Raw genomic sequence first — 14739 nt, forward strand, 5'->3', positions numbered from 1 at the left:
TGAGGCAGGTCAAAAATTGCAACCCATTTGTGAATGGCAACAATCACAGGGATGGTGGCCTGCCTGGGTCAGCAGAACACCATGTCTGTGATTGCTTTGTCAACAGAACATGTTTAAAAAAAAAAAAAAGAAAATGCATCCTGTTTTCCTTAAAGGAAAACGGGATGCATTAAAAAAAAACATAAATGAAAAGTTACCTTTTCATTTTTTCAGAGTAGGCGGTGGTCAGTGGTACCACTGCCTGCTCTGAAAAAATGTTGCCGCCCACATTCACAAAGGGGAAGGGGTTCCTTGAGGACCCCTTCCCGTTCGTGAATGGGCTATCACCAATTTGAAATTGTTGGTAACTGCGATTGTTTTGCGACTGCATTCACAGTCACAAAACAATCACACATCAGCTTACAAGTCGCAATTAAGAAAGGATGCCCCTGGAACGCCCTGTCCTAAATGTGAGTCGCAATCCTTATTTTGTGTGTCAGTAACAGGATACAGACACGCAAAATAGGGATGGTACATCTAACAAGGCCATTTTGAGGTCGCAAAAGGTGATTTTCGAGGTTAGTGACTGCAAAATCACATCATACATCTGGCCCTAAATTGTTTAATATTTGGGCCAAGGAGACTATTATAGAGAGTTGTGGGTGGACGATAGGACACCAGATTATGCATGGCTCCCCCATGACTCATTTACCCCAGTGCAAGACACAATATACAATTTTAGATGGGTAACTTTTAATAGTTTGTTTTTTGTTTCACCGTGGGTTCCAAGTGATATCATAGATAATCCGGCCTTCACTCTCATTGTGTGATACCACTAAGAACCCTTGGCGAAAATCCCTCTTAATCATAGTTACCAATCTATAATTTTATATATTTGATACCAGTGGTGGCTGCTGACTTTTAAAGTGGTGGGGCATAAATGCGAATATTATAAAGAAGCTTTCCTCGACGCCGCAAGCACTCCGAGTCCTGAGGTTAATCCTACCGCCACACACTGCCTGCTTTTAATGATGTAACCTAGCCGGAAAAAACTAAGCCCGAGCTCTACAGCCAATCCAAGCACTGCATTTATGCTGCATAAGAGCAGTGCTAGGATTGGCTGGGGGATGCAAGCACAACGCTCCATTGAAGAGTGATGGGCCTGTGTCCTTGCTGACAGAGCTCCATGATAACCTTCAGTGTGGAAGCCTGAACTGCGCATGTCAGACTGGCCACAGCAAAAATACCGGCCAATCTGTCATGCACAGCTGAGTTTCAGCCTCAGCTGCCGGTCCCACCCACGTTGAGCTCCGTAGCCCTGCCCATAATGAAATAGAATGAATGGCTGCACAGCTATACAGGGTCATTTCATTTGTCAAAAATAGCCTGGGACCACAGAGGCTGACAGCAGTAGGGGGTCAACGTCCCTGTGCCCCTATGAAGAAACCATTTCTGTTTGATACAAGGCTAATTTATCAAAGACTGATATTTTGCACTGCACAGGCTTTGTAAAAGCAAATCAGCATTGTGACCAGGCATTTCATATGTGTTTAGCTCAGCTATAAAGCCCCCAAACGCTATGTGCTCTCAAGCAGTGAGGAAAAGAAAGAAGAGATTGCCGAGCACTAAATATCCTATTGTTCAATAATTAAGTACATCTAGGTCGAGCAATAAAATATGCAGGGATTGGTGTTCGTACTTGGACAAAGCAGCAAACATGGCAATTGGGTAAAATGTGATTTATTCACATTAACAGATCATGTTACATAAATGGATCAACGCGCTCGAAACACAGAAGACGGAGACTGAGAAGCAGTTGCAGACCTTAAGGAGAAGAAACCAAGTCATTCATGTGAGAAAACTTAATTCTTGACAATTTCTTATGAATTGATATGTCACAGGACTGTTTTCCTAAGCAGGCTACTTTTGTATAAAACACTCTGTACTTGATAGGTCCATGTATAGAAGAATCGTTTTGCACTTGGCAGACAGTGCAGGGCAAATGGAGACTGAATTCCATACATGGCTAGGAAGGCCAACGGCTGTGTGAAGAACCATGGTTTTACGGCATAGTTCTTTTCACATTGCTCATATTAACAAACACTGGCAAAGTCAGTAGGTCTCTGCTCTGAATGGCTGAGCTATTGGATTACAAATGCTCTAACACCATTGCTGTTAGCTTGCGAATGCATGCATCATGTCGCAAACACACAGGCATGGCCCATTCCCAGATGGCTGCTGATTGCCACACATGCATAAAGATGGACACTGGTGCATGTGTCATGATGCATGCATATGTGTTTGCTATGACCTGGACATGTTAGAACAGTACATTAAAACTTAAAAAAGTGAAAGTCAAAAATTGAATCGAGCAGCCCAGTACAACTTTTCAGCTACCACGCCCTCCTCAAATCAAAACGATTTTTTTTTAAAAAGTAAACTAGGAGCAAGGGATGGGAAGCATCAAGAAGCGGTGGAGGGAACCGAAAAAACAAGAGCATGCATGGGGAAAGGACGGCATTGAAACAATCGTAGCGAAAGCAAGGATATGCATCCGCTCCCATGAATCGCTAGATGGCAAAGAAAAAAGACATCCCCTGAAGTTATCAGTGGAAGAAAGCACAAGAATAGGAAGGAAAGGCATCACATCAAGAGTAGAGAACTGAGATAGACAACAAGGCCATCAAATCATCAGCAAGGAGCTGACCTCCAATCCCACTTTAACTGCATGTTATCTATTGGAACAAATAGGTCTGTTTACAGCTGCATGTAGCCAGTACCCAGGGCAGAAGTCCTAAAAAAAAGAAGTAGGGGGACTAACAGAGTTAGGCAGTATGCAAGTGACGTATCACGGTCAGTGAAATCATAGAGCGTGACATCACGGTGCGTGGCATCACATGTAGCACCACAGGAAGTGCCAGTACAACCCATTACCTCACAAAAAGTAACATTAACTATTAAGACCTCACACAGGTTTAACAGATCTACCATGACTATATTTGAGCGCATTACAATATGTAACAAATGAGAATTTGAGTTGGGGTTGTGCCAAACAGGAGATGCAATCCTGATGCAAAATCTGGACCTCAATTCATACATTTTTTTTTTTTTTTTAAAGTCTCCCACAAAGAAATTGGCAACAACGAGAAACCTAACCTATCGATAAATCTGTTCTGCTTAGTTATTTTCAAAGCCTGCATTTTAAAATATCTTATGGGATTAAGGCACCTGCTGCAGAGATCTTTGTGTACCTAGTAAATCTTAGGGAATAATATTAATGGCAAGGTAATTTTAGAGGAGAACGTATTTCCCGGAGAAACCTGTGTTTTCTCTTGTCCTAGTTTTAAATCAAAGAAGCCTACAGGGTTAATGTGTCTCTTGCAAAGCACATCATCCAAAATGCAAAGTTTCACTTGTTACTCACAGTTCATAAATTGTAATCCTAATATATCACAGCAAGCTATGAAGGACATGACTCCTACACCTTGTAACCCTCACTGTCTTATGTAACACATTTTGATTATTGATGTACACATTTATAGTATTTATTGTCAATGTTTAATGTGTGCGTGTGATGTAAGGTGCTCTGACACCCTGCACTAGTGCTATAAAAGAAATAAAACAAAATAGTGGTATCTAAATGACTATTTGTGCAAATACTGGAGCAAACCAACAAATCTGGCATTCTTACAGTGCATGAAAAGCTCTTATACAGGGACTGAACAAGGTAAAAAGCATGCTTCTCAATGATTTGTGAAGTGATAAAAACAAGCTGTGTGCTTTTGTTTTCCCTCCCTTGCATTTGCACCTAGGTGTGAGGCTCAGATAGCTCCCAGTCATGATGGTAGAACAAAAGGAAGCCTGATGGCCCCTTAAATTCGGCCTTTGCTATGGGCCCAGTTGGAGACTGAAATATGAAAGCCTCCTCCCTGCCTGTGCGTTGCTGCCGAAAAACGAAAGCAGACAAGGTGCAAGCACTGCTGAATGTGTCCCAGTGTCTGAAAACTACACTGGGACAAGTTCAGCATATTTCAGTGGGGCCCACTTCTTGCAGGGTGGATGGTGTCGACCCTGTCAAAATAGTGGATGGACGCCCTATACCCTCGACTTGTGCCCTGACAATACCTAACAAGCACTAGCAAAGCCAACAGGTCTCGCCCATGCGATTGTATTTTAGCCAGTTTGTACACCAATGGGGCATCTGTTCAGCATGGCTAAACGTTAGTGGGGTGGAGACAGTTGGGATGGGGTAGGGTAGATTGGAGTGAGGTAGACTTCATTAGAGCGGAATAGGGTGGATTGGGGTAGAGGGAAGTGGGGTAGATTGGCGTAGAGTGGAGTGGGGTAGAATAGAGTGGGGTGGATTAGGGTAGATTGGAGCGCAGGAGTTGTGTAGATTAGCATGGTAAATTGTAGTGGGGTAGATTGAACTTGGGTATATTGGGGTGGGTAGACTTGAATGGAATGGGGTAAACTGTATTGGGGTAGATTGGAGAGGAGTAGGGTTGATTGGGGAAGACTGGAGCACAGTGGAATGGGGTAGATTAGAGTTGAGTGGGGTAGATTAGAGTGGAGTGGGGTAGATTGGAGTTAAGTGGGTTAGAGTGGATTGGGGTAGATTAGAGTGAGGTACATTGGGGCGGAGTGGAGTGGACTGGAGTGGGGTAGATTGGATTTCAGTGGGGTAAATTAGAGTGGAGTGGAGTAGATTAGACTGGGGTAGATTAGGGTGGCGTGAGATCGTTTGGAGTGAGACAGTGGAGTGGGGTAGACTGTGGTAGATTTGAGTGGCGTGGGGTGGACTGAGTGGAGTCGGATGGAGTGGAGTTGGATAGAGTGCTGTGGGGTAGATTGGAGTGTGGAAGATTGGATTAGGGTTGGGTAGATTGGAGTGAACTGAAGTAGACTGAAGTGGAGTAGACTGGAGTGGGGTGGATTGGATGGGCCAGATTGAAGTAGGGTAGTTTGGGATGAAGAGGGGTAAGGTAGACTGGAGTGGGGTAGATTTGGGTGAAGTGAGTTAGACTGGACTGATTTGTGGTAGTATGGAGTTAAGTGGAGTGGGGTAGATTGAAGTGGGTAGATTGGAATCGGGTAGATTGGCGTAGAGTGTGGTGGAGCGGAGTTGCATAGACTGGAGTGGAGTTGAGACTGGAGTGAGATAGATTGGGGAAGCATGTAGTGTAGTGGGGTAGATTATGGTGGTGTGGGGTAAACTGAAATGGAGTGGGATTGAGTGGGGTCTATTGAAGAGGGATGGTTGGAGTGGGGTAGAGTGGAGTGGGGTATATAGCAGTGGGGTAGACTGGAGTGGCGTAGAGTCGGTGCGGTAGGGTAGACTGCAGCGGGGTGGGGTGAAGAGGGGTAGAATGGGGTAGAGTAGATTGGAGAAGAATAGACTCAAGTAGAGAAGATTGGAGTGGGGTATATTGGGGTGGGGTAGGCTGAAGTAGGGTAGATTGGGGTGAATCTGGGTGGGGTAGAGTGGAGTGGGGCGGACTGGATTACAGTGGAGTGGGGTTGATATGAGTAGAGTGAGGTAGATTGGAGTAGGGTAGATTGAAGTCAAGTGGAGTCTGCTAGATATGGGCAGAAAGGAGTGTGGTGGAGTGCTACAGACAAAGGGGGTGGGGTAGATTGGAGAGGTGAGAGAGTAGACTGGAGTTGAGTGGGGTAGAGTGGGGTAAATTGGGGCAGAGTGGGGTAGAGTGGAGTAGATTGGGGTAGATGGAGTGGGGTAGATTGAACTGAGGTAGATTGGGGTGGAGAAGAGTAGATTGGGGTGGAGTGGGGTAGATTGGGGTTGAATGGGGTAGATTTAGGTGGAGTGGGGTAGATTAGAGTGGGCTAGATCAGAGTGGGGTAGATCGAGGTAGAGTGGAGTGAGATGTTTTGGGGTAGATTGGAGCAGAGTGGGGTAGATTGAGGAAGAGTAGTGTGCAGTGGATTGGGGGTAGAGTGAAGTGAGGCAGACTGGAGTGGGGTATATTGGAGTGGAGTGGGGTGGGGTAGACCGGAGTGAAGACGAGTAGACTGGAGTTGAATGGGGAAGACTAGGGTGGAGTGGGGTAGATTAGGGTGGAGTGGGTAAAATTGGAGTGGGATAGATTGGTGGATATAGGGTGGGATAGGGTGGGATAAATTGGAAGGAAGTGGGCTAGACAGGTGTGGAGCAGGGTTAACTGAAGTGAGATAGATAAGAGTGGGCTAGTTTGGAATGTGCTAGTTTGGGATAGATTACAATGGAGTGGGGTAGATTGGAGCAGGGTAGATTGGAGTGGAGTGAAATGGGGTTCAGTGGGTTAGATTGGACTGGAATGTGGTAGATTTGAGTGTCATTTAGTAGATTAGAGTGAAGTGGGATGGGGTAGATTGGGAAGAGTGGATTGGAGGTTATAGACTGGGATATAGTGGAGTAGGGTAGATTGGGTGAATTGGAGTGGGGTAGAGTGGGACCGGACAGAGTGGATCTGGATAGCATGAAGTGGAGGGAGATAGATTCAGGAACAATGTAGTGGAGTAAATTAGTGTGGGGTACAGTGGGGTAGATTAGGTGGATTAGAGTAGGGTAAACTAGAATGGAGAGGGATAGATTGGAGTGGGGTAATCTGAAGCAGGATTATTGGGGTGAGATAGTTTGTAGTGGGGTAGATATGAGTGGAGTAAATAGAGTAGATTGGGGAGGGGTATACTGAAATAGGCTAGATTAGGGTAGAGTGGGGTGGGGTAGACTGGAGTGGGGTGGGGTAGACTGGAATGGGGTGGGTTAGATTGGAGTGGAGTGGGGTAGATTGGAGTGAATTGGAGTGGGGTGCATTTGGGGGAGTGTGGTAAAGGGGAGTGGGAAAGATTGGAGTGGGGTAGATTGTGGTACCTTGGAGTGTGGCAGATTGTGGTAGATTGGAGTGGCGTAAATTGTGGGGGAGTGGGGTAGATTGGAGTGGGGTATAATAGGGTGGAGAGAAGTTGGATAGATTGCAGTGGAGTTTGGAGTCGATTAAACTGGAATGGAGTGGGATAAAATGGAGTGGGTTATACTGGAGTGGAGTATACTGGAGTGAGGTAGATTGGAATGGACTGGGGCAGAATGGAGAAAAGTGGGTTGTACTGAGGTACGCTGGAGTGGGGTGGACTGAGGGAGACTGGATTGTGGTAGACTGGAGTGGACTGGAGTGGAATTGAGTAGACTGGGGTAGATAGGAACAGAGTGGGGTAGATTTAAGTGGAGTGCAGTAGAGTGAAGTGGGGTAGACTGGAGTGGGGTGGGGCTGATTGAGTGGAGTGGCATAGTGTGGAGTATGCATGGTGTGGTAGCACACTGCCATTACAGAAAAATATTTCAATTGAAATTACCATTACATTTGCACAGAAATACGGTTTTCATCTAGTGTACTGAGGTGTTTTGATCGCGTTCAAATATTTGTTTCCACCACACTACAGAATTACAAAGAAAATGTGCTTCATTTGTACTAATTCTGATATATTCTGAAAAATCAAAACGGTTGCTTTTTTTTTTGTTGCCTGCTACGAAAAATACAGCATCCTTCTCGTTTTAGATGGGTACTCAGCAGGGCTGTCACATAAATTCTCTCACTTTTAAGTCAGAGAAAGAAAAATAAACACCAAGCTCCCTGGAAGAGAGTGTCTTTGAATACACAGCAAATGTGACAAGATATGAACAAGATTTAAAGGCCTGTTTACAGAAAGCGAGTTTGTGAAAGAATACAGTAAACGCCGTTTAGGCAAAGGGAGGGACAAACTCAACCTGGACATTCTATAGCACATAAAGCCAGCAAATAGCCAGAAGGTTTGAGTTACAAACCACATAGCCAATGGTAATCAAAGAGCGGAATGCATTCCTAGGTCAACTTTCTCAAAGTCCCCAGGATATCTTTAGCAAACAGACAGCTGAGGCCTGTTAGGTAGGCTGCGACTTAAAAAGCAGTACCAAACTTTATGGCCACTTGCATTTTGTCATCCTCTGTCATTAGTTAACACTGATTTTGCCTCTTAGGTTTCTGCAATTAATAAATTATTACATTTTTAATTATTTAAAAAAAGATTAGATTTTTAATTAGTAAATGCCAACTTTCAATCATTTTATTTCAATAACTATTCTGATTTGCCCTGCTTTACGCACAATCCAAGCAGCTCAGAGAAGCGTTACACTACTGTCCAACTGATTAGCTCTATTTTAAGAAAGCCATTGTGTTCCAAATATGTGCTCCACCAAACCCAGACATGGGATTGAAAAGATTAACGTATCCAAAAAATATGAATAAGCCTCCCTGAAGAGATGCCTTATGTAGGGCTTTCATAATTTAAAAAGGAAGACTGGTGTTAATATTCGTTGGAAGCCCAGTTGTTTCTACCATACTCGCAATATGAACACCATAACTTGAGGATTAGGCTTTTTGTCTGAATTTGCAGCATCTGGAGTAATTGTCTGCTTGTCACATCTCTTGTACTGTAGAATCTGGTTCCACTATTGCCCATGGGCCAGATTGACAACGTTTCTGCAGATGAAGTGTAATTTACATGTGCAAAAAGATAATTTAACAGCTCTAATTCTCTAATTCTGATTCTAATTCAGAGACTCAGGGCCTGATAGGACATAATGGAACTTGTAATACGGCGGACAGCATATCCGTCACTTTTGTGACAGAGTAGCCCATCTGCCAAGGTCGTAATCAGGCCCGCAGTTGACATTTCTGCTCATAGATAGAATTTCTGCTTGCAGACAGTCCACTAGTTTTGCAGATGTTAAAATGCGCATCAAGGCTTTTTGTCTGATTTTCTGCCTAACATTATGTACAAGTTTCTAGTGTGCACCTACGTAAAACTTCCTGGCACCATTCAGGTGCTTGTACATGCTATATCAAACGCGAAAAATAAAATAGGAAGTCAGTAGTGCGAAAGAACCGAGATGGACACTGATCTGTGAGCTCCAATATATCTCCATCTGTCAACACTCAGACAACAACGTGGTCTGACGCCTGTGATTATTTTGCATCCCTGGGAGCTTTGTGTTCTCTGCCACCCGAGGTACTGTCTAGGTTTTATAAACTGGAAAGGTTTTTGCGCTGCATCTTTTTGTGCGTTATGTCTTACTAATTATTTGGTAAAAGCGCCCGCTGTCTCACTTCAGTAGATGCAACATACAGAAAGGCCGTCTGTCATACAATACTGCCCATCTGTTCAGCTGCTGGACTGAAATTTCAGGCTTATTTTTTAATGGAATTTCTAGTTGATCCTCTCCGCTTTATAATTTAGTGTGTGACTTTGAATAAGCAACAAGAAACAAGTATTTCTTATTCATGGCAGATTCTAATATTGATTTTAAAATGACCCATTTCACCACCTTCTGTCAAATCTAAAGTTGTTGAATTACATGACGATTCATTGAAAATACTGAATGAGGGACAAACCATACATGTAAATACGGACTCCATCAGTATGGAGATCAAAAATATATATGGGGAGGAGGGAGGTAGGGCCAGCAAGATGTCTGATCAGATATGGATATTACTTTCTTTATCTGGCCTGTAAATGATCCTGCAATAATTCTCGGTCCATGTGGTAAAAATATTCCTCATAGGGATGGGCTCTGCAACCTGAGGAGATGCTGTCAAGAAATGATGGGGGTGGCCAGGAGACCCTGAACAAATTAACAGTGCGGCAGAGACACACATTGAGTATTGAAGCACCACCCGCCCAAGATGTTGATGCCTGCGAGGAGAGGACGAAGCAAGAGGACAGATGGTATGTGCGGAGTGCAGCTGACAACTGCAGCTGTCACCCGCCACTCTAAAAGAGGGAAATGTATATTTTCCACAGCCTGGCAGGCGGAAAATCTGGATTTTTTTAAAGACATGGAGCCTAATATTATGCAATCTCCTTTATCGCCTCTACTCACTGCAACCCCTTTAAAAGAACATCGAACGTCTCAAAAGTCCAAAGAACATAAAAAGCCTAAATCTTCAGCCATCTTTCTTATTTTTTTGGCGGATTGAGAACACACAACAAATACACATAAAACCCATAGAAAAGCAGAAAATCTCGACCTAAAAGTTCAACAAAAACTAAAATTCCCAAGAAACAAGTTCAAATGTTAGGAAGCAAACAATTTGCAGCACTCTCAATAGGTTTACAATAAAACTTTCTAAAGGTTGCATTAGAAGACCAGTCATCACACCTCAAAATATCTTGCAAAGCACCTCCCAACGTGAATGCTTTTGAAGCAGCTGCGCCTTAACAGAATGCACCCCAAACACACTGACATCCACTCCGACTCGCTTTATGATCTCCTTAAATCCACCTTGTAAGCGCCTGGGATGACACAGGTTTAAAAGTTTTTTTTAAAAAAGAAATAAGCAACTGTGTCACACCAATCAGTCTAACATTGATAGGTCTCTCCTCATACATCCGCAGACATCTAGGCACACATGAATGTTCATTATAATTGAAATGCAGATAAAAACATAGTCTTAAAATCAGTCTTTGTCCTTTTAGATAAATAACAACAGCGCCCTCAAGAGTGAATAACCTAGTCAAAATATCGAGAGCCCTAACAATTGAAATCCTATTAAAGGAAGTCCAAAGTAATAACACAGTTAAATTGAAAGTCAAATCCTTCAAAGACAAAGTGTCATTAAAATCCCTATTCTGTAAAAATGATAGTAACTTTGAAACATTCCAGACCGAATTATATCTGAATACTAACTGATTAGAAATTCCAACACTCCTCAACAGTCTCCAAACAAAACGTGCCGACTCACTGACAATCCATTCGCCAAATCATGACCTGCAGCAATTGCAGATCTATGAACAATAGAATTTCTATAAGACAATCCTTTTCCAACTAGCGCCAACAAAAAATTAAGTATCATCACCACATCCACTAAAATGGAATCAAACTCCCTTTCCATACACCAGCGGAACCATTTCTGCCACACCACCTTCCTTGTTCCTGGAGCCATGACTCCTTGATAAGTCTTGCAGTTTCTTGTGAAAACCTGGCATTTCCCAAACTTTCCCGAAATCCTTAAAGCTACCAGGATCAATTGACCTGAATTCACCAACTTGTAGACCTCTCCCATGGGACCTCTCAAAATCCCTTGAAATATCCTCAAAAGAACAGGGAAATCCACTGACAACTCTAACAACACTGGGAACCACGTGCTTGGGCCCTCCAAAGTGGAGTTATTAACACCACAGTTTCCTTCCTCTTGCGTACCATCAGAACCACCGAGCAATCATTGAAAAAGAGGGAAATGCATAAGGAAGAACACCCCTTCAATCCTGCATTAAAGCATCCAGATCCGGATGCCAACAGAAAGATTTACTCACCGGAGCATTCAACCTGTTTGTGAAAAGATCCACTTTGAACAGACCCCACAGTCCCTCCGACCTCAAAGAGACTGATCTGTCCAACATCCAGTTGCTTGAATCCACTAAATTCCTTGAGAACCTATCCGCCACTTCATTTTTTTAACCCCAGTAAATATTCTGCATGAACCAAAACATTCCTTGTCAGACAAAAGTCCCAGAAGACCTTTGCCAAATCTGCTAAATCCTTGGATCTTGGACCCCCTAATTTGTTTACATACCTCACAGCAGACATATTTTCCATTCTGAACTCCACCAAACATTTCACCCTATTCTTGTCAAACATCTTAATGAGAAAGACCCCACAAGTAATTCCAAGAACATTATATGCATTCTGCTCTCTCCATCTGCCCTATGACTTTCAGTAGACAGTGAACCACATCTCACACCTCAACTGCCTAAACTTGCATCCAATTCTATAACCATCTCTGGATTTTACCCCAATATTGCTCTCCCATTTCAAGCCTCCATGTTACTTAACCACCATTGAAGTTCCTCCCTTGCTTTCAGTGAAAGAATAATTGCCTCAGAGTATTTTAAGCCATTTCTTAAATGCAAAGGCCTTAATTTCTGCAACACCCCATAATTTAAAGTACCAGGAAAAAACAGCCTGAATCTTTGATGACAGAAGACAAACAATACAAGCTACCATTCTAAAAGAAATCTGATCCAGACTTAAAATCCTCCAAATCGCCTTCCTGATTCTCTACAACTTACCTCTTGGAAGTCTTAACACTACCCCAACCATATCCAACACAAAACTCAGGAACTGAGTTCCCTGACTTGAAACCAAACTTGTATTCTGCCTGTTTATCACAAAGCCCTAACCTTCCATTCACCACCATATCTATAAAACTCTATTTTCAACTTCTTCTGGTCCGTTATCAGAATGATATCTAGATGAATAATCAATCTTGTAACCCTCTTGCTTAGAAAAGATGCCACTAGAAGTAGGACCTTCATGAAGCACTACAGTGCTGACTATAGGCAGAAAGGGAATAAACTGAACTTATTAAAGTGCTTTCGACCCACAGTACAAAACAAAGCTGCCTTTCACACCTAGGATTGAAAAAAAGTATTTAAAAAGTTACAAAGCTAAAAAGTTACAGGCACATTATATTTAGGCTCACATTTTAAACATACAAAACCAAAGAAATTCAGTTATAGTTAGAGTTATCTCAAGTAACTATAACTCATGCCCTAAGATAACTATAACTCTCACCCCCGCCATGCACAGTTTTTTCATCAAAAATGTTTCTGCAAATATTACAGTGATATTATTAATGTTATCAAAGATGTCATAAGTGGCATAATTTGTGGAGCAATTAGCAATGCATGGTCAGGTAGCCACCGCATTGATTTTAATTAATGCCTCAGGGATGTGGCGGTCCCTGGGGCTACGGGGGACGCCCCCCATATTTAAATTGAATTAAGCACCAGGGAGGTGGCAGTTCCCGGGGCTGCAGGGGGTCAGATGGCCCTCTGCACTTCGATAAGCATTGCCCCCAGGATTTGGCCCACCCCAAGGCTTGAAAAAGAAGAAGCGCGGGAGCCCACGCTTTGTTTCTTTTTTTTGTAATTTTTGCGGATCCGCCATGAATCGTGGCAATTTAAAAAAAAATTATGCTTTTTTGCTCGGGTGGGGGGGCTCCCTGTGGGACCCCAGCAGCAGAGCTAAGGGGTCAGGGTGGCTCCTTTTCTTTTTTACATTTTTGTCTTGGATTCTGCTCAAGCCGAGTCCCAAGATGGCTGCTAACACTTCCTGCCTTGAAGTGTTAGCAGCCAGTCAGAACTCAGCACAAGATCAGAAGGGGTTGCAAATCCTTTGCACTCATAGATATACAATTTGGATTTTCTTCAGTTTCTCAAAAACTACTGAACGAATTTACGCCAATAACAAAAAAGGCTCTTTCTGGACCAAGAGCTGTCTTTCTGCCAAACTTTGTGTTATTCCTTCCAGTGGTTTTGGTGCTCTCTCTGTTAAATATTTCCTATTGGAATTAACATTGAAAATGCTATACATTTCACCCCCCCTTTTATCTCGACGCCCGCTTTACAGATCACCCTAAAACTTTCCAGACAGCAGCTCAGGTGACCGTTGATTTTTTTGGGAAATTTTCGTGAACATTCGGCAAGTAGCGCCAAAGATATAGGCAAGCAAACAACAGCCTTTTCCAACTATAACTATAACTACCCTCCCTATTATTTATATCCTCCGGGCATGCCAACCCCTCTCCATTGTCACATTCGGAAGGGTCCTGGCAGTCCGGGGGCCGTAATCAGCCTGGGAGTTGGGGGGCACATGCATTCTCCCTCCCCTATATAAATCCTTGGGACCTGGCCCACCTGGGTGGCAAAACAATGGGAGGCCACGCTTTTTTTTTTTTTTCATTTTGTTGTGGATTCGGGGACCCTCTGCAAATTTGCATCAATTTGCATCAAAATTTTTAAAAAAGAAACTCTATAACATAGTATGGCATTAGAGGTTCGAAAGTAAGTACCAAATAGCTCAGAATAATACAAGGCATCATTAAGCCCCTTAGGTGAAGCAAGATTGTGTTATGTACAACATTGTCTCTATACCAAACATTTCATGGGAAGCTGAGTTCATATTAACAATCAACCACGCATTGATGGATAAGCACTACTGCACACAATGTTCAACTGGTCAGAGAAAACCAAGCACCACCAGATACTCAACGTCTTTGTGTCAAAGGCCATGCGCAGCATAAGGTTGCCCTGCAGAGGGTGGATCGCACAGCACCCTCCCCAAGCCACTTTTGGCACTGGGGACCCCAGGGCCCTTTGTTTTAAAAAAAAACAAGGGGGGGGGTGGAGTGTGTGCAGCCCCTCTCCTCAAGCCACTATTGGCCCTAGTGATCCCATCCTCAGTGCCCAAAAAGGCCTCGGATGGTTCCCCCACCCCAAACATTTTGAGGCCACATAGACCCATCACCCTGGGCAGAATTCTATTATTAAGGGGAGGGAGCTACAGGCCCCCCTTCCCAAAGCTGATTTGGCCCTGGGGGCCCCATCCCACATTATAGTTGGGCACCCTGGTCCATACTGGGGACCACATGGGGAGTCCCAGGGCCACTGTAGCCCTAGCCGACTCCCTGTATTGTGCAGGAGCTGACATTCCTCCTGCCTGGAAGGAGCAGCTCTTTCTGCTTGCTCCCTCTGGGCGGGAGCAATATGTTTTGTGTTTCCCTGCCCACAGTAGTGCAGGCGGAGAAACAGAACAGAAGTCTGCTCCCAGCTGGTGGGAGCATGTTTACATCTCCTGCCGACTGGGAGCAGACTTGTCTTTCCTACCCTCACTACGGCAAGCAGCGAAGACAAGTTTGCTCCTGTTTGGTGATAGATTTAAAA

General features: G+C 43.7%; 2 protein-coding genes across 5 annotated transcripts in view; one reads left to right on the forward strand and one right to left on the reverse strand.

Annotated features, from left to right (window-relative positions):
* ZCCHC4 (zinc finger CCHC-type containing 4) overlaps window positions 1–14739 on the reverse strand; it is a 299886-nt gene that overhangs the window by 156900 nt on the left and 128247 nt on the right. The window lies entirely within an intron of this gene.
* LOC138248214 (E3 ubiquitin-protein ligase TRIM69-like) overlaps window positions 1–14739 on the forward strand; it is a 69170-nt gene that overhangs the window by 27798 nt on the left and 26633 nt on the right. For 2 of the 3 annotated variants that reach the window (XM_069202156.1, XM_069202154.1), the window contains one exon: window positions 1736–1831. The exons of the other annotated variant lie outside the window; for it this stretch is intronic. In XM_069202156.1, the coding sequence (XP_069058257.1) occupies window positions 1736–1831 (96 nt within the window). The remainder of the gene's footprint in view (window positions 1–1735; window positions 1832–14739) is intronic. 3 annotated transcript variants of the gene reach the window in all.

This window comes from Pleurodeles waltl, chromosome 1_2, assembly GCF_031143425.1.
Source record: "Pleurodeles waltl isolate 20211129_DDA chromosome 1_2, aPleWal1.hap1.20221129, whole genome shotgun sequence".
NCBI classification, from domain to species: domain Eukaryota; kingdom Metazoa; phylum Chordata; class Amphibia; order Caudata; family Salamandridae; genus Pleurodeles; species Pleurodeles waltl.